Raw genomic sequence first — 25,113 nt, 5'->3', positions numbered from 1 at the left:
ATCCACAACTATTCAAATTGATATCTCAACAAAGCAAGCTTCCCGTACGTGTACAATATCTTAATAACATCTGTAATAGTCAACACAACACAGCTTTCTTGGGTAAGAGTATACTGGGTATGGCTCCAAAAATTTTCAATAATATCCCAAATGATATAAAGTGCCTGCAACCTGACCAGTTTAAAATACGACTAAAATCATACTTAATAAACAAATGCTATTACTCAGTAAATGATTTTTTGAAGATACCTGAAATAGTTATAACTTGTCCATTTTATATAGATACTAGTTTAACATGTAAGTACTTCATCATTATATTCTAGATTTGTGAAATGCTGCTATTTTTTTCTATTATAAATATTTTTATTGCTGTAATATTACTGATAATCCTAATTTAGGTAATTGATTTGTAATAATTTTATTATTAACATATGTATGTGACTTTTTTAAATATTTGTATGCCAATAGGCAAAACACAGAGTTCTATTTATTACTTTATATATAAGACCTTAAATGTAACACCTGTGTTCCACAAATAAAATTTACTTTACTTTACTTTACTTTACTTTATCTTCTAACAGTTCTAACGGTACATCATCACTTATTTGCTTTTAAGTTTTAACTATGACGACCGGTTTGGCCTAATGGGTAGTGACCCTGCCTACGAAGCTGATGGTCCCGGGTTCAAATCCTGGTAAGGGCATTTATTCGTGTGTTGAGCATGGATATTTGTTCCTGAGTCATGGGTGTTTTCTATGTATTTAAGTATTTATGAATATCTACATATTATATATATCGTTGTCTAAGTACCCTCAACACAAGCCTTATTGAGCTTACTGTGGGACTTAGTCAATTTGTGTAATAATGTCCTATAATATTTATTATTTATTATTATTATTATAACTATATCCCATAATTTCTAGGTACTAAGTTAGATTGGCTCAATTTGCCCAACCGGCCTGTTATTTTGTTAGCTAAAACAGGATGATTGAGTAATAAATTGGCTAATTTATTGGGTATGGTTTCAAGTTTCAACGGGCTACCGCGAAACACGTAAATCTAAATTTCGTTATGCTTCTCTATCGCTCGAACATGCATAAGTGATAAAGAGGCAGATAACGAAATTAAAATTTTCGTGTTTCTGGTAGGCCCTGTGGGGTATAACAGACCCCCTACCGCCAATCGAAAATTGATATTTTGCTCTTGAATATTCGTGCGATAGAGCGGCAGATAAAAAAATTTCAATGTTGGCTTGGTGGTAGGCCCTCAGATCATTAACCTAGTTTTATAGTGAGTAGACTGCGGAACCCTAAAAATGATCCGCTGCTAATGAAAATAGGTCCGCCTTATTTTATCTTATCTGTTGTATCAATATGGAGTTGCCAGTAATCAATTTCTGAAGTTAATTGTTAATATGGATAACAACCGAGGATATACAGTCTGTGCGGAAACAGTCGTGGTATCAAGGCTCAGAAACCGGTTAAATTTCAAAACCGTCATCATGTACTTGGCGCAAATTCTTTCAATTTCGCTCGAAAAACCGTTATTTTTATTCCGATTTTTATGAGAACAGTTCTTGTCAAATTAACCGGTTTAGATAAAAAAAAACCGGTTTCTTTCTATATCAGTGTCTATATTTACGTGGCACACCACCAGGCCGTCCGACCGGTGCATGTCGTCGAATAAGGTTACAATAAAGTTCTTAAAACGTTCGCATTATAAAAATTCGAAGGAAAACCTAGAGAAACTGGTATTTTTAACTTTTGTACTGTGCTCTTTTTTGCTGCCACAGGCCGCCACACTATCTTATCTAGAAAATAATTATTGATACTATCGAAAAAAAAAGTAATTTTATTAAAAATATATGGATTTTACTGCTAAAATGATATATCGAACAACATTATACCATTATACTTGCAATTTTTTTTCGAAAAAGGGATCGATCTTGCCTGTTTTCCTTTTTTGCCCGATATATGAAATTATTAGACTGGTATCCCTTAGGCCAAATGTCATGTCATGACATTTAGTTTAGACTTGCACATTACATGGACTGTGTATCTACCGTTTAGTAAAATAACAAGAAACTACAAAACTGTGTATGAATATATGTTACAATAGTTTTATATCGCGATGGCGACCCCCGCGGACGTGCGAGCCATTTTCGAGGCCAAGTTAAAAGAAGGAATACCCAATCCTCCAGGAGAGTTTCATCCTTTGGACTTGGAACGGGCAAAGGATGATAAATACTTAACAAGGTTGTTATTACACCAAGAAAATGACGCGAAAATGGCTGCCGAAATGTTATGGGACATTCTTGTTTGGCGGAAAACGAATAATGTGAACGATATCAATGAAAACACCGTGAATATGGACTATATAAAAGAAGGTGCGTTTTTTCCTCATGGACGCGATGTAGACGGGAATTTACTGCTTATAATCAAGTCTAAAATGCACGTGAAAGGTCAAAAAGACTTCGAGGAGCTTAAGAAAGTGATCATATACTGGTTTGATCGCACAGAAAGAGAGGAACAAGGTAAACCTATTACTTTATTCTTTGATATGGACGGCTGTGGTCTCGGAAACATGGACATGGAGCTTATTAAGTATTTAATTAGTTTGATGAAGCTGTACTACCCATATTTCCTGCATTATATTATCATCTACCAAATGCCTTGGGTCTTGTCTGCTGCGTTCAAGGTTGTGAAATCGCTGTTACCAGCTAAAGCTGTTGAGCGTATGAGGTTTTCAACTAAAGACAATTTGAAGGATGTTGTGGCTCCTGAGCAGGCGTTGACATGCTGGGGCGGCAAGGACCCGTATGTGTTTGAATTTGTTCCAGAAAACAGAGGTACTAATGATGTACACACACCGAAAAAGGTTACATTTGCAGAGCAAGGAGACAACCAACATTCTCCCGGAGAAATGCTAAGACTCAATCCGAACGATACAATCGTTTTCAAGAATGAAAATGATGAGATATCAGGACAATTCACTATAACCAATATGGATGAAAGTGCCATATCCTTTAAAATAAGAACTACTTCCCCTGAGAAGTTTCGAGTACGACCCAGCTCTGGTACACTAGCTACTGGCTCGTCACAAACTGTACAAATTGTGGTGCAGCCAGGATTCCAATTCCGTACTGTCACTAAAGACAGGTTCCTCGTAATGTCTGTACAAATCCCGAAGCTGGATGTTACACCGAAGGAGCTCACCGATATCTGGCAGAAGTCGTCCGGCAGTAAAGTTGATGAGTACCGGCTGAAGTGTCACTTCCCCGAGAAGGATATGCCGAAGAATGGAAGCATGGTGGACGGTAGGAGTCAGGATAAGCCAGATTCAGTTACAAACGCTTTAAATAACTTGCAGGTTAACTACGAAATGCTGCATAAACAGGTTAAAATGCTTAAAATATATCAACTGTTTACGTTGATTCTAACAGCTTGTGCTGTTTTTCTCGGTTACCTGGTCTATAAGAGTTCCAACGAAGATAAGTATTGTGAGCGCATGTAGCCTATAGAAATGGTGGTATTTGATACCACTGTGGACGTCAATGTCTTGTTAAATGGTTTCTTAATGTTTATATTGATAATTAATACTGTTATCTTTGTTATATATTGCCAGTTAGTGCGTAAGGTGGAACGGTTGCATGCTACTTAGATTTACTGATGTACCAGTTTCCAAAATTGCAGAATTATTCACTTGGAAAAATATTGTAACTGTTTTGTATAGGGCTTTTTTTTTAACAAAAAATGAAAACTTACTTTAATTCATATGAAAGCTTCTAGCGGTTTCCAGGATCATTTTGAACGTATAATTCTTGAATAAAGTTCTTATTAGATTTAATAAAAATTTTGAAAAAAACCGTAGCTATATTAAAATGTATTCTGAGTTATAATTTTAAGAGGAAAGGGGACGACCATTTCTCCATTCAAATGTTCAACAACATTCAACAAAATGGAGAAAATTCAAAATACCTATACATACAATAAATTGTCTCAAAATATTTACCATAATGTCTATGGAAGGTAGAGGTAAGGAATGCAAATCTTCATAGGCAGAACTGATGCAAAAGTGTCCAGTTGTCAGCTATAAATAATAGTTCCAAATCTCTCCAGAGTAGCGCTAAAGTAGCTAAATAACCTAGGCGTTATTGACGGAGTGAAGTGCGCTGTCAATGATTGATATTTTTTTTCAAGTATTCTAGGTATTGTAGCGCCACCTACAAAAAAGGTTATTTGATGACACTTTTTGGCATATGGAGATTCCATTCCTTACCTCCACCTTCCATAATAATGTCAATATCGAGGGAGGAAAATTGGAACTGTTTATATGGAAAACACGTTGTCCAATAACGTCTTAACTCAGGTACTTTTCTTTTTTACTCGGGTACTAAAAACCAAATGTAATGCAAAATACATATTACTTTAATTGGAGGAAACTGGAGGGAATAAAAACTGTTGACTGCTACTTAACAGGTAATAATTTCTTGCGATGTTTTTATTCCAAAGTGCGCGATTCTAAAGATATTCATATATTTAATAGACTAATTATTTATAATCACCTATTAATATTATTTACTTAAGCTTAAAATAAGATTCAAGGTTTATTGAAGATGCGCGTATTGTGACGTTCTACGGGTATAAAGGTACGGTCACGTCTGAAAATATCGATACGAAAAAAGTGCCAAAAATATGTATACACGACTTTATTGTCCATATACCTCTATTAAGGTAGTGTATACGTATTTTTGACACATTTTTCGTATCGATATTTTCAGACGTGACTGTACCCTATGGCGGTTGGCGCTTACGCGTAGCACCGCATTGGTATTGGAGTCAAAGTGGAACGTCACATATCATTTTCAATGATCTTCATTTGCGTGTTCGGTTCGTATTAATTAAACTGCCATTAGTTTTATCGTTAATTGCTCGCTTCATTTGTAACTGGGCCATTTTATTTAATCTTGTACAGTCGCCATCAGATATATCGGAGCGGCCGAGGCGCTCAAAAATATCTAAACACGCACTCGTTACCCCAGTGTGGTCGCACATTGCACCTGCAATAATTTACGGGCTGGATATATAGGTCATACTGAGCGACTATTACTATGGGACTAACCACGAAATCGCGAAAAAAAATTATTGCAGGTGACTAAAAAACTGTATATCAGTCACTTGAGACCGCACCAGTGACGGTCTCAGCGGTAGAACGCAATCGCTGTGATCGAAAACAGCTAGAAGATGATGATGATATTATATTATTGATGATTTAATGGCGACTACACTTTTTTCAGCTTTGGGATTTTTTGTTATTTTTTACACAAAATCATGTGTTATTTCGATGCTAATAGGCGAAAAGTGTCCAAAAATTTCCATACATTTGTCAAAATCTATCAAAATCTCTGCCAGACTATCTTGGTCTGCCTATGTCTATGACAAAGTCTATGAAACTGAATGGAAATAAACAATATGGAATACTTCTTTACTCCTAGTATTTTCAATGTCCATTATCATGATCTTGAATATTATAGACCAATCTATGGTTCAATAAAAATCTGGATTATTATAGAAAGGTTTCATAAAGTTTGATTGGAAAGTTTTATATGTATAATGAAATTGTAATATATTTTACAGTACATATGGGGCTACTTTATAGCACTAGTGCGAGAAGTAGCATATTACGTTACTGTGTCGAACATTTAAAGGGCCATATGTACTGTAAAACGTTGTACGATACATGTGCGAATAGGTAATTCGCAACTCGTGTCGATTTAAAACACTCCCTTCGGTCGTGTTTTAATTTATCGCCACTCGTTTCGAATTTCCTATTTTTCGCACTTGTATCGTAATGTACTATTTTCAGTCAGTTTAATACTGTAATCACTTGTAAATTAAAAAATGTATAATATAAATGTATAATATAAACATCACATTCCAAATTACCAATATATTGATAAAAAATTTGGTGTATTTTAAGTTGTATATTTATAAGGGCAAAGATAATTGATTGTAATAGAGAGGTAGTCTAAGAAAAAAACGTGCCCCTTAGTTTGACATCCAAAACAGATGGCGCTGTGCTGCGCCATGTTTTGCGGTCACTGAATTGTCAAACGTCAACGTGACAATCGGAGTTACCGCAAAATGTATGGAGCTGTACAGCGCCATCTCGTTTAGGGGGCGTCCATTAATCGCGTCATACGTTTTTGGCTTGTTTTAGACCCCCCCCTCCCCCATGGTGATCTTTGGTGATATTTTCAGGACCCCCCCCCCCCATCCAATATGACGTGTATTTTTTTCGATAACTAAAGAACAGTTTTCTAACAAATGAACCTAAGTACACGTGAAGGATTATTATTGACTATAATACAGTATAGCACAGATGAAAAAAAATACACGTGATACGTGTCCATACCCCCCCGTCCCCTGTGGTGATCATTGGTGATTTTTTGCTGACCCCCTCCCCCCCCCTATACAATATGACGCGATTAATGGACGCCCCCTTACCTGTCAAAATGGAAGCATGAAATTGGGTACTTGACACATGTTGAATATTATAACAAAATTTAGTTAAATGGATAGAAAATGAGCCATCCATTATAAAAAACTGGAATTTAAAAAATGATATTGAGCTTATAAAAAAATACAAGGCCCCGAAGTCTCAAAAAAAAATTTTTTTGTCTCTCAAAAATAGAAAAGAAAATGGTACCATTCGATTCCTTACATTTTATTGAAAAATAAATTGTATCACAACTATACACATAAACGCAATATTTCAGGGTCAAAATGGCAATTTCCTTGATCTTCCATACATTTAGGACAGACTTATATGATGTGACGTCACATCACCTTATCATTTTGTTAGAGGCGTTTCAATCGTCGAGTGCGAGCGTCAGACTTTAACTCTCATTTCTCACCTTTGTGTTGCTTAAATGCCATGAGTACTATATAGACATTTGATCCTCAGGAAAATCAAGATCGTTTGACATTATTTACAAAAACAGTCAAGTAGCCAATTGTCTTAGATTTTACGCATCTTAATCAATGTATCTTTGATAAGGGGTAGAAAAAGGCTTATGGGCTTATTAGCTTAGGAAGCATAAATTGACGTTTTCATTAAAAACGTCACATAAATATATGTATAAATTATTTTAATACTGTAAAGTCTTGTAGTAGAAGCAAAGTGGGAGCTAAGAGATTCTATAAAATAAATCATGTATGTCAAATTCGCATAGTTTTTTTAAATTATATTTTTGGCTGTTTCTTAGGTAAAATGACTTCGCACACTATACCAATTGCACACCAACTCAACTCACTTTTGGTTCACCTTAGTGGACGACGCGTAGACCACCCGACAGTTACCTAATTTTAAACATTGTACTGTAGGACATACAAGATAAGGCTTTAATTTCAATATTTAATTTTGAGTCGAGTGGCTGTTGAGTTGTAACAATGGGCTAAGACCTTAAAATGTACTACTTTGTCAATTGCTATTGGTGCTATTGGCATGTGTATGATTTTATTATGAAACCACGATGTAACATTTGTTATTTCGTTCATTGCCGAAGCCGAACCTTCGGTCGAAACATGATTTGTATGCCGAAACCGAAACTTCGGTCGGACACTACCGGAAGGCTACCGCGGGAACCGAAATTTGCAAATTACGGAGATCTTTTACTTTAACTAAGTAAGACGTCAATAGAGTGACAGAGAAAAATGCCCGCAATTGATGAACTTCGATTTTCGCGGTTACAGCCCAGTTTCGGCGAATGTTCGGCAGTTTTTTTTTACCCGAACCTGCCGAAACTTGAGTCAGGCCAAGATAGTTTGGCAGCGATTTTGACAGCCCAGAGAGTGCAAGTGTTATTTTAAACGTCATACTTCTATGAAATTTGACGTTTACTTAACACTTGCACAGGCTGGGCTGTCAAAATCGCTGCTAACTTAGCTTAGTCTTGATGGCACAAATTTTATGCGTGGTAAAACAGTATACATACGTGAAGTGCATAACAGATAAAGTGGTACCTTTTACTAAAAAAATCGCATAAGCGACGTTCAATGGGTGAGTATAATGGCGGTCGGAGTTTACGTCGCTTACTCGTCGCTTAGCATCGCATTAGTATTGGAGCGTCATTAATAACAGCGTAAGCGACAACCGCCATACCTTTTCCCGTGGACCGTCGCATATACACGGTGTAACACGAGGAAACCGAAAGATATTAACAGTGTATTCCTGATCACATTTAGAGACTAAAATGTCATATAAACTTTTCTGGATTTCGCCAGTTTCAGAGTTAATACCAATTTAAAAAAAAAACATCTCATTGTAACTTAGTGTAAAACGCCTTTACAGTACATATGGGGCTACTTTATAGCACTAGTGCGAGAAGTAGCATATTACGTTACTGTGTCAAACATTTAAAGGGCCATATGTACTGTAAAACGTTGTACGATACATGTGCGAATAGGTAATTCGCAACTCGTGTCGATTTAAAACACTCCCTTCGGTCGTGTTTTAATTTATCGCCACTCGTTTCGAATTTCCTATTTTTCGCACTTGTATCGTAATGTACTATTTTGATGGCGATGATGTCATTATGGGGCGTAGTCTAAATATCCTTATTGATAAATGTCAAAAAGTGACCAGTAACCTTTGCCAGTTTTACCGCAACATTAACTTTTTATGTACAATTTTTTTTATACTACGTCGTTGGCTAACAAGCATACGGCCCGACCAGAGAAGTTACGTGCCCCCCCCCCCCCCTCTCGTTGAGCTCTGGCAACCTTACTCACCGGCAGGAACACAACACTATGAGTAGGGTCTAGTGTTATTTGGCTGCGGTTTTCTGTAAGGTGGTGGAATACATTAAAAAAATTGAACGTAACGTAAACGTAAAAGATATAACATTTTGGCCCTCTTTTGGCCTCAAAAGTTGGTGGTTAAAATCGGGTTCGCACCTTATAATAGCATTTTATACATATTTTTAATTATAGATAATATTTATCGATAAGGTTTCCACTAATTCCACTGTCGAATTGTTAGCCAATAGATGCGAGTATTGAAACACAGTATATTATCTCTCGTAACACTCGGCAAAAGTGATTATATATCTTATCAAAATCTAATCTGCTAATCGTTTTCATGAAAATGTTATGAAAGTAGAGTTACCATATAGCAGCAGAAGTTACTAAGCCGGGGTTAAAAATAATTTTACAGTACATATGGTGCTACTTTCCCGTGCGTGTGCGGGAATGAGCACTTTCTGTGCATATGTCGAAACTTTAAAAAGCCATATGTACTGTAAAACGATGTACGATACATGTGCAAATATGTAATTCGCAAATCGTGTCGATTTAAAACACTCCCATCGGTCGTGTTTTAATTTACCACCACACTCGTTGCGAATTTTCTGCACTTGTATCGTAAATAACTTAGCTTGCAAAAGCTTTTGTCCTTTAAAAACTGGTAAAAAAAGTTGCAATTTATCCACATGTGTGGCAAAGTAATCTGGTGCATATTTGGGAGTCTTTGCTAATAGCTATTAACAGAATTGAGTGATGATTTCATTTGAATTTGATTTGTAATGTTTTGCAATTAATATTTTCCTCGTATTGAAATTGTGTGGTAAAAAATTTTGTGTTACAGTCGGGAGCAAAGTTTATTTTAACCCTCGCAACGCTTATGATTTCGCTTTTCGAACGACTCGCTACGATCGTGGTTCAATTTTGGAATCTTTCGTTTGTTCGGGTATCAATATTAGCATGAGGGGTTAAACAACAACTTTGCCCCCCTGTAAAACAAAATAAATATTGTACACGTAACATATTTTTTATTGTATAGAAATTCCCTAGTATAAATCAGAGATGATTATTTGGAAGTATGTAATATATGTATTTCTACGTTTTATGCTTTTGGTGTGACAGTGACAGCACAATTTTATAGAGAGATGAACTATAAGAAACCTAAGAAGAAATTAATTGAGAATATCAAAACTAACAAAGGCCTATTACAATTTAAACCTTTTTGCGTAGACATTAAGGTCGATGTTTCAATGGATTATTTTCTTATGTTCAACTCAAATAATCTCAACTTGTAGAACTTCTAATTTATCACATGCTATAGAGACGCAAGCTATAGTTAGAAAGAGACAATACATACCTCTCTTTCTAACAGCTGCGTTTTTTACGTAGACGAAGATTGTACCGCCATCTAGTAAGCTCATTAAGTTTATATAAACTATACACCGTGTTTTTATTGAATTTCGTTAACTTCGGGGTATCGGTAAGTACGTTTAAGGAAACTAAATGGCATAGTTAATTTTAAAAAAAAAAATTTTTTTGTTTTTTTTTTTACTATTTTTATTTGTATAAAAAGTAACTAAATGTTGCATATAGCGTTGTTGTAACACGGGCATTACATTTAACTCAACGAAACAATTGAAAACTGTGACATATCAATGTCATTTCGAACGTCGATCGTCCGAGATAGTACTTACGTTTAGTAGCAAATGTATGAACTCGCACTAAACACTAATCAATAAGTAAACAGGCCCTAAGGCAAGCGTACACGCTCGTAAGGGCCTTATAAGATAAAAATTAATGATTGATTATCTCCGAAATGGAGTTAATTAGAATATCGGTGTCTTTGAGAAAGTTACTTAATTTAAGCTCAGGAATGCACCCTCGAAATTAACGCAAATCAAAAAAAACACGGTGTATACAAGGTGTTTTTTGAACCATACTTTTCGAGATGATTAATTATTATCATAATAACTCGTACAGTCGCCATCAGATATATCGGAGCGGCCGAGGTACTCAAAAATATCTGAAGACGCACCCTAACGCCTTGATAATAGAGGCAGCTGTTCAGATATTTGTGAGCACCTTGACCGCTCCGATATATCTGATGGAGTCTGTATTAAATATTAAAAAATGTCCTGTATTTGGCGTTATTATGCGTTAATATTCGTTCAAGCATTTCGAAGAGAAAATTATTCTACAATAAACATAGTAAAATATTCCTATATGCATTTAGTTTTGGTTAGGGAATTAATGATAAGGTGCATTCGGGTAATTTCAAAGCACTTTCAAATGGCGCGCAATGAGACATGCAAAGCTTAACACAGATGGCGCTATTGACAATGCCCTTAGATCATACAATAACTGGATTAGAGTCAGACCAAGACAAGTCTGCAGCGATTTTAATAGCACACGCAGTGCAAGTGTTATTTTAAAAGTTACACTTATATGAAATTATGACGTATAAATAACACTTGCACTGCGTGCGCTATCAAATCCGTTGCAGACTTGTCTTGGTCCGATTCTGGCCTTATGTCGTATTTGCGAACAAAAATGTCTGCCGAATTTTGCGGGGAGGTGAAGAAATAACACATGCAAAAAATATCTATGTCAAACACGAAGAGACATGCACATTTAGATAAGAATTAACACATTCGCATGTTGACTCGCACACCCATATCACACATGGAAATGTCTTTATACCTACGATTTTTTGCACCTTGTGCAAGGTTTAGGTTAAGTTACTGAAAGGCAACAGCTAAGTCAATATATATATATGCTCTAAGTCAATGCCAAATCCAAAGAAATCACGGATTTTTTGGCTTCCTGATTGTTGAAACCATTTATAATATGCTAGTGTGACCTCATTCCGAAAAAAATTCTACCACGCTTCAGTTCACTTTCGAAATCACCCCAAATTCGGAATTGATTTTAAACTATCCGAATGCACCAATAAGTAGATTGATGGTAGTTTTGGGTTATGCAATTATGTTATTTATATGCCTATATTTTAAGGGTTATGCAGAATTTAATATATTCATATCACAGATGAAGTTAATTTTTATTTCGAAGTACTAAACCTCCCCATGTTATGGCTCAGTTTCATTGGTCGATATACCCACATAGAAGCGGGTTTCCAAAATAAACAAAAGACCGTCGCAGTTCTTATTGACCTGTCAGCTGCGTATGATACTGTGTGGAGAAAAGGCTTGATGTACAAACTTATGAGAACGGTGCCATGTAAAAGAATGGTGGGGTTGATCAACAATATGCTAAGTAACCGTGAATTCACCGTTCGTCTTGGTGATAAGCAGAGTCGTGTACGAACACTCAACAACGGACTTCCGCAAGGCTCTGTTCTAGCCCCGCTTCTCTTTAACTTGTATACACATGACATCCCCGTAACCACCAGTCGAAAATTTATGTATGCAGATGATATTGTAATTACCAGCCAAAGTACCCACTTTGAACCATCGGAAGAGATATTAAACAAAGACTTGGGCATGCTGGAACGATACTTCAAGAAATGGCGCCTGGTCCCAAACGCTAGTAAAACAGAAGTAACAACATTCCATCTCTGCAATAAAATAGCCAAGTACCAACCTAATATAACTTTCTCGGGTAAAACTATACAGTACAACCCGACGCCAAAGTATCTAGGCGTGACCCTCGACCGCAGCCTTACGTATGCGCCACATATCGAAAAGCTGGGTAAGAAACTACAAACCCGAAATAATATCTTGCACAAGCTATCGGGTACTACCTGGGGAGCAAATGCTGATGTCCTTCGAACCACCTGCCTCAGCTTGGTCTATTCCACAGCAGAGTACTGCGCGCCGGTGTGGCTTAACAGTGCGCATGTGCATCGGGTGGATGTGCAATCGAGACAAGCTATGAGATGCATAACAGGAACCATCAAGAGCACCCCCGTAGAGTGGCTACCTGTGCTGAGCCATATAGCTCCTCCGCACTTAAGAAGGCAACATGCTCTGACCCGGGAAGCTCAGAAGATTCTGGCCAAACCAAATCTACCCGCCTACAATGAGTTCAAGAGACCTCCACCCAACCGGCTGAAATCACGTCAACCGCCACATAAAACTGCCTCAATACTTTTAAACACCTCCTTCAACATTAATGAGAGATGGACCCAAGAATGGAATGAGAACTTGCCTACCAACCTAGGGACAAACATCAACCCTACAGAAAAACCTACAGGTTTCTCACTACCCAGACGAAGTTGGTGCCAGTTAAATCGATTACGAACCGGTTGGGGTCGATGTCGAGAGTTCCTACACAGATGTGGCTGGAGAGAGTCGCCAGCATGCGATTGTGGAGCTGCGGTGCAGAGCATGGACCATATTATCCGCGAATGCCCACTCACCAAATACCAGGGCAACCCGGCAGTGGACTTGTTCACCCTGGACAACAATGTCACCCAATGGATCCAGCAATTGGGCGTACTGCTGTAATAAATATAACTACCTATATTTCATACATATGAATGAACGATTGTATTATTTTTGCCATACGAATAAATAAAATTGGTCGATATAAAGCGTGCGGGGACTCCCCGCAGGCGGTATAACGACTAGCGAAAGTCATAAGTCGATAGTTCGGTCGCTATACGGCATGCGGGTAACTCCCCGCAGGCGGTAAGGTGGTATAACGACTAGTGAAACTCATAAGTCGATAGTTCGGTCGCTATACGGCATGCGGGTAACTCCCCGCAGGCGGTAAGGTGGTATAACGACTAGTGAAACTCATAAGTCGATAGTTCGGTCGCTATACGGCATGCGGGTAACTCCCCGCAGGCGGTAAGGTGGTATAATGACTAGTGAAACTCATAATGGCATGCGTTTTAGAAATCTCCCGCACCCCGCATACAGGCCCTATCGGCCAATGAAAACAGTTCCCCAAATGCGGGCCCTATGGCATGTTTTATGGAAATCTGCTGCACTCCGCATACGGGTCTTATCGACCAATGAAACTGAGCAATTAAGGCGTCCGCGTCACGTGGGAAATCTAATCTAAATCATTGTAAGATCCGTCGCAGGCGTCCGCGCCAGTTAGCGTTGCTCATAGGTACTATTTTTCGACGACCCGCTCACCTGTTCCGTGCAACCGCGCCAGCTAGCGAACACCCTTAAATTCGTTGATAACACCCTTGACTCAGGAAGAAAGTCACTAGCGACTAGGCCAGACAGGTCACAACTGGCTCATCTTCTGTCCAGTTTTTTGTGATAGTCAGCAAACGTGCCGTCTGCTGTGAAGCGGTCGTCGTCGCCCATGGACATAAGCAACATCACTGAAGCCACTTACGCGTTGCCGACCCTTGAGAACCCTAAATAGCCGTTTCTTGAAGAATCCCGATGTCGTAACGCAAAGGAAATACCTCAGGAGCCACTTACATCTGTGTGAGATGTTTTAAGCAGCATCCTGGTAACGGCACTTGCGTTCGTGGCTGTGTAGCCCTATGCGAGAGAGGATCCCTCGTCCGCGGCAGGTGTATGCTTGCCCAGGTGGGCGAGGGTTGGAGGCCTGCTCGTGGCGCCTCGTACGAGTCTCTTTTAACCTTTTGACCGCCACCGTCGGCTATGGCCTCGGACATCTGAAATACTTGCCAAGGACGCCAACGACGGCTACAGCCGACAGTTTCGCCAATGCAATAGGGACTAACGCGCGACTCCGTAAAGTTCAATTTCGCTTAAATAATCGTGATCGCCTGCGTCCGGGGCACGGCAAATTCCTTCGCTGTCTGGCGTTCAAGAGGTTAAAGAGGTAAACCAGGCATCGTCGTGCTTGGATTGACCATCATGAATAACACGAGTAACACGACGCCACATGGGTTGGTCTTCGGCCAATTTTTGCCATTGGCATAAAGAAATAAAAAGTAATAGAGTGCTCACTCCATACATCAGTTTTGGTACCAAAATGCTTATTATTTTCGCAGTCGACATCTACCATCGAGTAGCGGAACTCTCAATACTGCTACTCCACAATAGATATCGCGGCAAACAAAGAGTCTAATGCTCAACGATTTTCCGCTAATATTATAACCAGAGTAAGCGTAGGAGTTCTGAGAGTTCCGCTACTCGATGCTAGATGTCGACTGCGAAAATAATAAGCATTTTGGTATCAAAACTGATGTATGGAGTGAGCACTCTATTACTTCTTATTTCTCTATGCCATTGGTTACATGAGACGTTAAATAAAACTACTGTATATAACCAATCTATTTACTATCCTTATGTACAAAAACAACTGACGACACCACCCCACCGACTTTACCCCCGAACTTGAACTGCGGGGTGGGTATGATACACTTTGCTCTAAACCGGTGGGCGAACTGGCTCGCAAGTTCGTCTTCTGTCCAGTTGCACGAAGTTATTACGAATATACCTGGAAACAATAAAACGTTCAGTGCATAAAAATAGAATTGTTCTTCCTCGCGTTGTCCCAGCATTTTTGCCACGGCTCATGGAAGCATGGCAACTAATTCTTAGAATTGACGTTGGCTCTAATTTTTACGAAAGCGACTACCATCTGACCTTCTAAACCAGAGGGTAAACTAGGCCTTGTTGGGATTATTCAGGTTCCCTCACAATGTTTTCCTTCACCGAAAAGCGACTGTTTTTCCGTTCCGAAAATCTCAGTACGAGCCAGGGTTTGAACCAGCGACCTCCGGATTGAAAGAGGGTGCGACTCTTACCGCTAGGCCACCAGTGCTTCGAATTGTTATTAAAATTAAATTATTTCGCAGTGGCCATGAAATTAAGAAGATACACAAAATCTAGTAACTCGCTCGAAACGATGCCGCCACACCTTTGGCCTTTGATCTATTAGATGGCGCCACTTTTTGATATTTAACATATATCAGTGAAATAATAAGGATGAAAGTCAAATGGCGTTCTAAAAGTTTAATGTGTCAAAAGATTGGCGTAAATTTACTGTGGCTATAAAGTTTTTTTTGACAATCTACCTCTATTTCAAATTCCCTTTGGCATAGGCCACTCTTCGTGTACGCCACTTATCCCGGTCCTGGGCTAGTCGCATCCAGAAGTGTCCCGTAATCTTTCGATGTCATCCTCCGGGTGGATTCCACCCAACGAGCCAACGGACGCCAGGCGCTTCTTTCATCCGAAAGCGGCCACCAATCCGTCAACATTTTGGTCCACCTGCCATCACTCTGCCTGGCAACATGTCTCGCCCAACTCCATTTTAGCTTGGTAATGACGTCACCCACGTCACCACTCGGTCTTGAAGTTTAAGTTACAACTTTACCGCAAATGAAGTCGGCAGCGAGTGTGGATCCGCCTAACATACTCGTACTTAATTAGGCTTATGTTATTGTAGCCGCCGCAGGTCAGGATCTCGACGACTCAAATAAAACTTCGATTTATAATGAAGTGTTAGGTATAATCTTCCAAAAGGTACTGGTTTACAAGGATTCTTACCAAAACGGTTAAATGTAGAAAGTGGGTGTTGATAGTATGGAGGATGATGAAATAGTGTGCAAGATCACTCTATATTTGATCAGTACAAAAGGTGGTTTAAATTTAGGTGCTTCTAACTGGCCGCGATACAGAATATGTGGAGCGCTCCTATTGGTGCTTTTGAAAAGCCTCCGAATAATAGCCGAGCCCGACGGCTGCGTTTAGCTACTGCATTGGGAATATTTTTATATAATAATAAGTTGTATTCGCAACAGTTATCTTATTGTATCTTTGAGAGTCTTTGGAATTGAGCCTATGGAGACATTTCCATTCATGGGGACATTTTGGGTAATTGCCTATTTACAAAATTAATCAAGATACCTATATGCTAAGATAAGGATTCTTACCGTCCGGCTCCATCATGTCCACCTGGTCTATGTACATCTGCCTCTCCTTGGCGTTCTCTGGATGTAGACTGACGGCTTTTGTCGGGTACCACCAATGTGCCCAGAACCACGTCATCAGTTAAGATTATTCTTACCGTCAGGTTCCATAATGGCCGCCACCTGGTCTATGTACTTCTGTCGCCGTTCTTTGGCGTTCTCTGGATGTAGACTGACTGCATCGTATGTGCCTTTGTCGTGTACCACACCGAATGTGCCTACTTCGGACACGGCGTCCTCTGTTATGTCGAATACCTGAAATGAGTGAAGAAAATTGATTTATAACGACTCACATGCTAGAACCTAAAAGGGCGCGCACTGTTCGGCTTAAGAGGAATTTCTTCCCGCGGATGGTCCGGCTGTGGAATTAGCTCCCTGACGAGGTTTTCTCGAGGGGATTCAGTATGGGGTTCTTCAAAAAATTAGAGTACAGGTTTTTAAAGGGTCGGCAACGCGCATAACCCCTAGAGTTACAGGCCTCCATTGAATACGGTGACCGATCAGGGCTCCGACCCGGTATTGAAATACCTATTAATATCGTGCTAAAACCGTTATATTATTTCGTTATTTGAAAACCGGTTAATTGATGGAGCACAAACTAAAAAATAGTTTATCTCCTAACCGGTTTAGATTGTGTCATTCACGAAGACGCGTGCCTTGACTCGTAAAGTCATGTTGTTAAAGGTTAGATTTGACAAATCTACGCGTCATCATAGATGACACGAGCTACAAAAGAGGGAACGGAATTTTATGGTTCGCGGGGAACGATATAATAACCAGTTACTCTCATTTCTCGGAGACTATCGGTTACACTCAGTGTCACACGTGAAAGAGACAGCAAGACTTACTCGTTCTATCTCGATATTCATATTCATATATTTATTCATAATAATTCATATTATATGTCACAATATTATTGATTTATATAATTTTGTCTACCTATATACCTAATAAGACATTGCATGATTAGTTTTAGCAATGACCTGTATTTTGACATGCTAGATGTAACGTTCTGTTGTTACTTGGCCAAATAAAGAAACTTGAACTTGAACTATTTACAAAACATGATTTTGAACATTTTACATAATAATAAAAAAATAAAATTAATATTAAATCTAAGTTTTTAGGTACTTGTTTTGTGTACTCTATAAACTCATTAAAGCTATAGAAAGTGTGCTCGATAAGCCATTTTTTCAGTTGCATTTTAAAACTCATTAATGACGGCGCATTCGTGACATGTCCCGGCAGTCGGTTGTACACAGTCATTAGATATTATCAATTTAACCGGTTAATTTCGATCCTCAAGAACAAAATTAGAATGTATTTGACATAAACCGTTGTCTCAAAAGAACAGTAATTTAACTGTAACCGGAAACGAAATCCTCTTTGTTCCCAGGTGAATAAATGAAACCGGTTTGAAAAATAAAACGGTTTCCGAGCCCTGTTTCCGGTCGATATGTCTAGGCTATGTGTATATAGTTATACCTTAAAGTCAATAATCGGGAACTCCTGCTCCTCCTGCGGGGACACCTCGGCGAGTGTGATGGCATCTTGACAATAATCTACTCCCAGCAGCTTGGTGAACCCTTCCCAAACCAGCTCGTACAGTGAGTAGGCATTTTTTTATATATAGTTATTTTCATATGTGTACCTTAAAGTCAATAATCGGGAACTCCCTCTTAGACACCTTCTCAGCGAGTGTGATGGCTTCTTGACAATAATCTACTCCCAGCAGCTTGGTGAAGCCTTCCCGGGCCAGCTCACACAGTGAGTAGCCATTTCCACATCCTGTAATATGCATTATTAAGTAGGTTATGATGATATTATAGTTTTTTTTTACCCTTTGATTGCAAAAGATGTCCTTCGTTAAGGTTTAATGAAACATTGGCCTGATCAACAAACAATTATTTAGGTTAAAAAAAATACAAAAAGGAATACCTACTATTTTAAATATTTTCATAATGCAAAATGTGGAGCAAGAGAGAATAATTATAAAGAAATCTGTATGATAACATGTTTCAGTATCTCTATGCGTCACAATTTTTATTTTTATTTTATTAAAATATCAGATAACAATGGTCCACACAATATTAATTACAATTATAATAGACATTACAAATATTAGTAATTACAATTAAAATAATGTTAATTAAATTAAAATACATAAAATTTGCTAGTCAATTTCTGGCTCCATTATGTGAACAAAATCAGGAGAATTAATAAATAGCCGGGTCCACACAGAGTGAGCATACACACAAGGCAATTTCCTCACACACAATACGGCCAGTGTAGACATGCCTCGCCCGAGGCTAAAGTTAAAAAATTAGATCAATTGATTTGATAATTTCCCAACGAAGGATTTTGTAATTTCTACTATACCCAGTAAATATTCTATATGATTTCAGGGAAGAGAAACAGTGGGGCAAATGAAACAGTTGTAGGGAATCCTTATATTATTAAATTAAATTAAAATTCATTTATTTCAGACAATTGACAATCCATAATTTATAAATTAAATACTATTAGACTTAAATAAATAAAAATTAAAATTAAATATCAACAAATAATAACTAACATTACATTAAATTAAATTTCCTGTTAAAACTGACATGCAGGGAGGACCAGTGCCTCAAAACGCCGCGGCGCAACGCTTGCGGAGCGTGGCGTGGAAACCGTCCACGCTCGCATCTGCAAACATCCCGGACGCGCTACAGTATCGCGGCAGCCGCAACAGCACCCTAAAGGCATTGTTGTATTGGACCATATTGGATTATACTATTTCTCTTATCACAAGCAAAATAAACTATATTTCTCTTATTGACATGAGTTTAGCTGATTACTAAATAGCCTATGTTAACGGCACCAATCATGGGACATTTAAGAGAAAATTTGGAGCATTTATGATATTTCCCCAACACCTGTAAAATTTCTACCGCTTTACACTTTAAAAGTTGAATGTCCAATTCATCCTTTGTTTCCTATGTATTTAATGAATGCTACTGCAATGGTCAATATTATTAACCAATTAAAACTAGTTTTTTGCTCCAGTCATGTATGGTGCCATTCTTTTTCAAACTAACAAATATCAATTCAATTCAATTCAATTCAATTCAAATATACTTTATTCATGTAGGCCTAGCAACAAGCACTTATGAATAGTAAGACAGTATTACATATAATTATCTTAATCTAATTATCAGAGCAATTTATTGATGTTGTAAATATTATTCCATATATAATACTAATGAATATAATTCATAGATCAAATTTAATACTAAAACTTTCACAAAATACAGTCATACAAAAAAAATGTATAAAAAATACTAGTCTAGATTGTTTCTAGAATAAATTCTAAATGTCAAACAAATATAATAAAAACAACAAAGGAAATACATGCATTGGAATATCCATTTCATCATCATTATTCAAATATAATAAATAATTAATCATTTCGAATCACAATTAATCCCACGTTGTTTTATCATTCATGTAGTCTTGTGTGGTATAATAAGCTTTAGAAATAAGTTTACGCTTTACATGATTCTTAAATTTATTAATTGGTAACTCAGTAATATGGTTTGGAAGTTTATTATAAAAACTCACACAATTACCCATGAATGATTTTTTAATTTTATGGAGCCGAGTGAAGGGCACGGCGAGCTTATGTTTATTTCTAGTATTAATATTATGAATGTCACAATTTTTCTTAAAATCGGCAATATTTTTATGCACATACAGAATATTCTCATAAATGTATTGACAGTGCACTGTCATGATGTCAATTTCCTTAAATTTATCTCTCAGTGAGTCTCTATGGTTCATTTTATATATTGCTCGAATAGCCCTCTTCTGCAGGACAAAAATGGTATTTATCTCTGAAGCACCACCCCACAGTAAAATACCATATGACATAATGCTATGGAAGTAACTAAAATATACTAATCGAGCTGTTTTGACATCAGTTAACTGACGGATTTTGCTTACTGCAAAAGCTGCAGAACTCAGTCTATTCGAAAGAGTAGCAATATGGGGACCCCACTGGAGTTTAGAATCTAAAGTTATACCAAGAAAAACTGTACTATCAACTAATTCCAATTCCTCATCCTTCACAATGACACTTGTTTGTACATGCCTTACATTACTAGTGACAAACTTAATACATTTAGTCTTATTCTCATTTAACAATAAATTATTAACATTGAACCAATTTACTACTTTAGAAATAGCATCGTTTACATCATTGTAAGCTTGTTGCTGTCGTTTGACTTTGAAAATAAGTGAAGTGTCGTCTGCAAACAATACTATATCATGGTGGGTCTTTACAAGGAATGGCAAGTCATTTATGTAGATAAGGAACAGGAAAGGTCCCAATATTGACCCCTGTGGTACACCCATAGAGACCAATGACCCCGGTGATCGCTGTCCATTCACATCGACCCTTTGTATTCTACCATTTAAGTAGGACTTAAGTAAATCCAGTGCCGCTCCTCTAACTCCATAATAGTGTAGTTTCCTGATTAATGTTTCATGACAAACGCAGTCGAAGGCCTTAGACAAATCACAGAAGATACCTATAGCATCTCGTGACTCCTCCCAGGCATCGAAGATATGCTTAATTAGCTCAACACCAGCATCGGTTGTCGAGCGACCCCGTGTAAAACCAAACTGCTTATTATGCATTAAATTATTGACGTTAAAATGTCGTACTAATTGAGAAAGAATTAATTTTTCAAAAATCTTACTGAACGTTGGTAGCACAGATATCGGTCTGAAGTTAGTGGGGTCAGAGTTGCTACCCGATTTAAATAAAGGAGTTATTTTACTATGTTTCATTAAATCAGGAAACTCGCCGCAATCAACACTGTTGTTAAATATAATTACTAGGTCAGGCGCTATAATTTCTACTAAGGATTTGACAGCATGGACAGAGACTCCCCAGAGGTCATTCGTTTTTTTTGACATTAACCGAATTAAACGCCTTTACTACATCGGAGGTACAAACACGTTCAAAATGAAAATCTCCACAACACTCTGGAGCGTTATCTTTTAATAGAGTAACAGCAGATGAGGGTGATGAATTTAAATCCTTAGTTGTGAAAACTGGTACGTCAGTGAAAAAATTTTCAAATTCTGTAGCTACTTCTAAATTGGAATCTATAATTTTGTTATCAATATTTAGTTTAAAATCATTCACTCTGTGTTTCGAGCGACCAGTCTCCACATTGATTACTTTCCAGGTTGCTTTAATAATGTTGGTACTATTTTTTATTCTTTGACTTAGATAATTTCGCTTAGCTATATGACAATCTATTTTAAACTTTTTCGAATATTGCTTGACATGTTCTTTAAATTCATCACTCGTGTTAAACCGCCGTTCCTCATACAAGGCATACAGTGCACGTCTTCGTTGATGTAAGTCCGCAGTAGCCCACTCACTAAAAACTGATGCACCACTAACTACGACCGATTTTGAAGTAAATATCGCATTATAATGATCCATAAAAGTGTGAAAGAATGAATTATACATACTATTTGGACCCATATCGGAAGACAAAAAGGGTAGCGCCTGAACTAGACTTTGCTTCATTCTTTCTACGCGGTCCGAGGTTACTGGTACAAAAGTTATTTGTTTTCTCAAAGTATTTTTCCTTAATGTCTCGAATACCATTAATTGACCTAAGTGGTCTGATTCTAAATTACTGATAACTTTTTTAGTAATAGGAACAATATCAGTGAAAATATTATCTATACAGGTTGCACTAGTAGCAGTCACTCTAGTAGGCTCCATAAACATGTGGTTGAGATTACCAGATTTGAATAGATTCAACAATCTACAAGACATTGTTGAATTTTCCAAAATATTTACATTAAAGTCGCCGCATATAAATAATTTCTTACTAGAAGATGATATTTTAAGTAGCACAGAATCCATTACACTTTCAAATATTTCAAAATTACTTAATGGCGGCCTATACACACAGACAACAATAAATTGCTCCAATTCTACTGCACTTAGTTCTATAGTCCGTTCAACAGACATGGATACAATATCCTTACGTTCCTTAAATTTTAACTGACTATTTAATATAATTAACGACCCACCATGTATGGAACTAATTCTGGTGAACGAACTTCCCACCTGATGATTATTAAATTGAGGCATTAATTCATTATTTGTTAACCAATGTTCAGTAATACATAAAATATCAACATAAAAATCGTTCATAAAAAGTTCAATCTGTAAATCTTTTCCTCTAATACATTGAATGTTTTGATGCACCAGGTGGATATACTTTCCATGTTTACAGTATTTTTCATTATATTTATTTAAAACTAAATTGCCAGAGACAGAATCTTTTGTCTTAACAGCTAGTTTAAATCATTGGTTATGACTGGAACCAATTCCAAGCTCACACTGGGCTGCTCAATAGGAGCAGAGTTGTCTGCCAAATTCTTGGCAGAAATGTCAAGTAAATAGGATAGCGATAAAGCTATTTGTCTCTTGTAATAATTTGAAAGGTAACACTTACCTTTAGTCAAAAACACCATAGGCATATGGTATTTACTAACAAATTTGTTAGTGTCAATTATGATAAACTTACTACTATATGTACAAAGATTATATAGAGATATATTCAACTTATGTCTAATGTTATTTTCTGCCTCTGACATTTGCTCACAATAGGGGAATGTGAAAATAATAATTTCATGCACTGCAAGTGAATTTAACTGTTCAAAGTATTTATGTAAATTATTTTTGTTCACATTTCCCCTATTACCCATAAGAATTAGCAGTGTTGTCTTAGAATTAATATTACTGTCATTTAAAATTTGTTTTAAGATATTTTCAAAGCTACTGTGAGGCAGACAATTGCTGATTGTACTAAGTCCCTTTAGGTGATAGTTTAAAAATGAGCTCATATTGCTCCCAATTTCATCACAATACATAATAATATTAGGTTTAGGTGTGCTTTGTTGTGGAGTGTGGAAGGAGCTATTATCATTTATTTGCTGTTGTGGTAAACTGTCACACAGGCTTGGATCGAGTACACTGGTCAACAAATGTCCAGTCGCTTGCTTACATGCACATGACTGGGCATTGGTCAGCGACTCAAACCGCTCTGAATTGTGCTTAATCTGGGATATTAAATCATCCATGGCTAAAGAATATTCATTAATCACCTTTTTCGAACTCTCATTTATTGTTTCTAGGGATTGTATAGAATCCTCCAAACTCTGAACTTTTGATTTTAAAATCTGTGTGTCAGTTTCATACTGTAGTTTACTATGTTCTAATTGAACAGAATACAAGTCTAACTTATCCACTAAATTAACATTAATTTTCAATGAAATCAATGAAAAATTAAACTTAAGCAGCTCTTTGGCTCTTGTTTATGGTATAATGTTGCCAGAGATTAAAAACTGATGGCAAAAGCTTGTTCTACAGGGTTTGTCTATAGCATCCCATTACCGCGGTGGCACTGGTGGCAGCATGGTTCCATTTTTATCACTTGTCACTATGCCCGTCACTTTCGCGCTTACATACTTGTTAGAACGTGACAGGCATGGTGACAAATGATAAAGAGCTGACCATCTTAGCCCTACTGGTGCCTGTTCCATTATAGGGGTGTTAACTATCAAATGATATACCATTCGCTAAAGCAGTTCTAAACTGTTATAAGCTCACCTAAATCTATAATAGCGGTGTTCTTATCCTCAACGTTTCTACATATCCAGTCCACGACTCTGTAAGCGCTGTCCTCTCCGAACCAGACGTCTCCGGGATCGCCGTGCTCCTCAAAATTACTTATTTCCTTTGTGTACGCCTGTTGCCAGTACGTCTGGGTACCCAGCTCGGACGAGTTCAACTCCGAGTCGTCCATTTCATTAAATAAACACAATTTGAAGGTTATAAACAAAGCGAGAGATTTTATGGAGAAAGAAAACCATGTAATCATATGATGCCAATGTTTTCCTAATACAATACGGTGAAATGTCAAGTTGACAGTAAAATTGAGTTCTGTTCTACGTATGATATGAAAAAATTCAGTCATATATTTGATTATACTAATTATTATTATTATTATTTATTAATCAGGCAGGCAGTTGAAACAACTGATAGTTGCCTGTATCTGAGTGATCTTCGCTTAATATGTATTCTTTGCGCTGGTTAAGTATTTGTCTAGTCTGTTCTTAAACTGATTGACATTCAGTGCTGAGACCACATCTTCTGGTAGTTTGTTCCATGCTTTGACCACTCTGTTGCTGAGAAAATGTCTGCGGGGGTTGTTTTTAGACAATTATGTGTAATGAATATTAACAAAACTAGTAAAATAAAGTATTAATAGAACTATTGATTAGATAATTTATTGTAATTTTCAAAGTAAAATTAAGGAGATTATCTAAGATTCTGTTACGTGTAATGAGTGAAATAAAACG

The 25,113-nt window shown here is 37.4% G+C and overlaps 2 protein-coding genes across 2 annotated transcripts; one reads left to right on the top strand and one right to left on the bottom strand.

Moving 5' to 3' along the window:
• The first annotated feature begins 2,000 nt into the window (after positions 1-2,000).
• LOC133532745 (motile sperm domain-containing protein 2-like) lies at positions 2,001-5,477 on the top strand. The gene has a single exon (XM_061871534.1). It carries the CDS (start codon positions 2,131-2,133, stop codon positions 3,511-3,513), a length of 1,383 nt encoding a protein of 460 aa, XP_061727518.1. The 5' UTR covers positions 2,001-2,130; the 3' UTR covers positions 3,514-5,477.
• A 9,543-nt stretch (positions 5,478-15,020) lies between these two features.
• LOC133532755 (EEF1A lysine methyltransferase 2) lies at positions 15,021-24,715 on the bottom strand. The gene is made up of 4 exons (XM_061871548.1): positions 24,362-24,715; positions 18,326-18,462; positions 16,773-16,929; positions 15,021-15,197 (listed from the first exon to the last, which is right to left on the bottom strand). Exons 1-4 carry the CDS (start codon positions 24,630-24,632, stop codon positions 15,031-15,033), a joined length of 732 nt encoding a protein of 243 aa, XP_061727532.1. The 5' UTR covers positions 24,633-24,715; the 3' UTR covers positions 15,021-15,030.
• Positions 24,716-25,113: the final 398 nt, after the last annotated feature.

This window comes from Cydia pomonella, chromosome 27, assembly GCF_033807575.1.
Source record: "Cydia pomonella isolate Wapato2018A chromosome 27, ilCydPomo1, whole genome shotgun sequence".
Lineage (NCBI taxonomy): Eukaryota > Metazoa > Arthropoda > Insecta > Lepidoptera > Tortricidae > Cydia > Cydia pomonella.
Note: the sequence above shows the minus strand (reverse complement) of the source record. Positions and strands in the feature narration are given on the sequence as shown.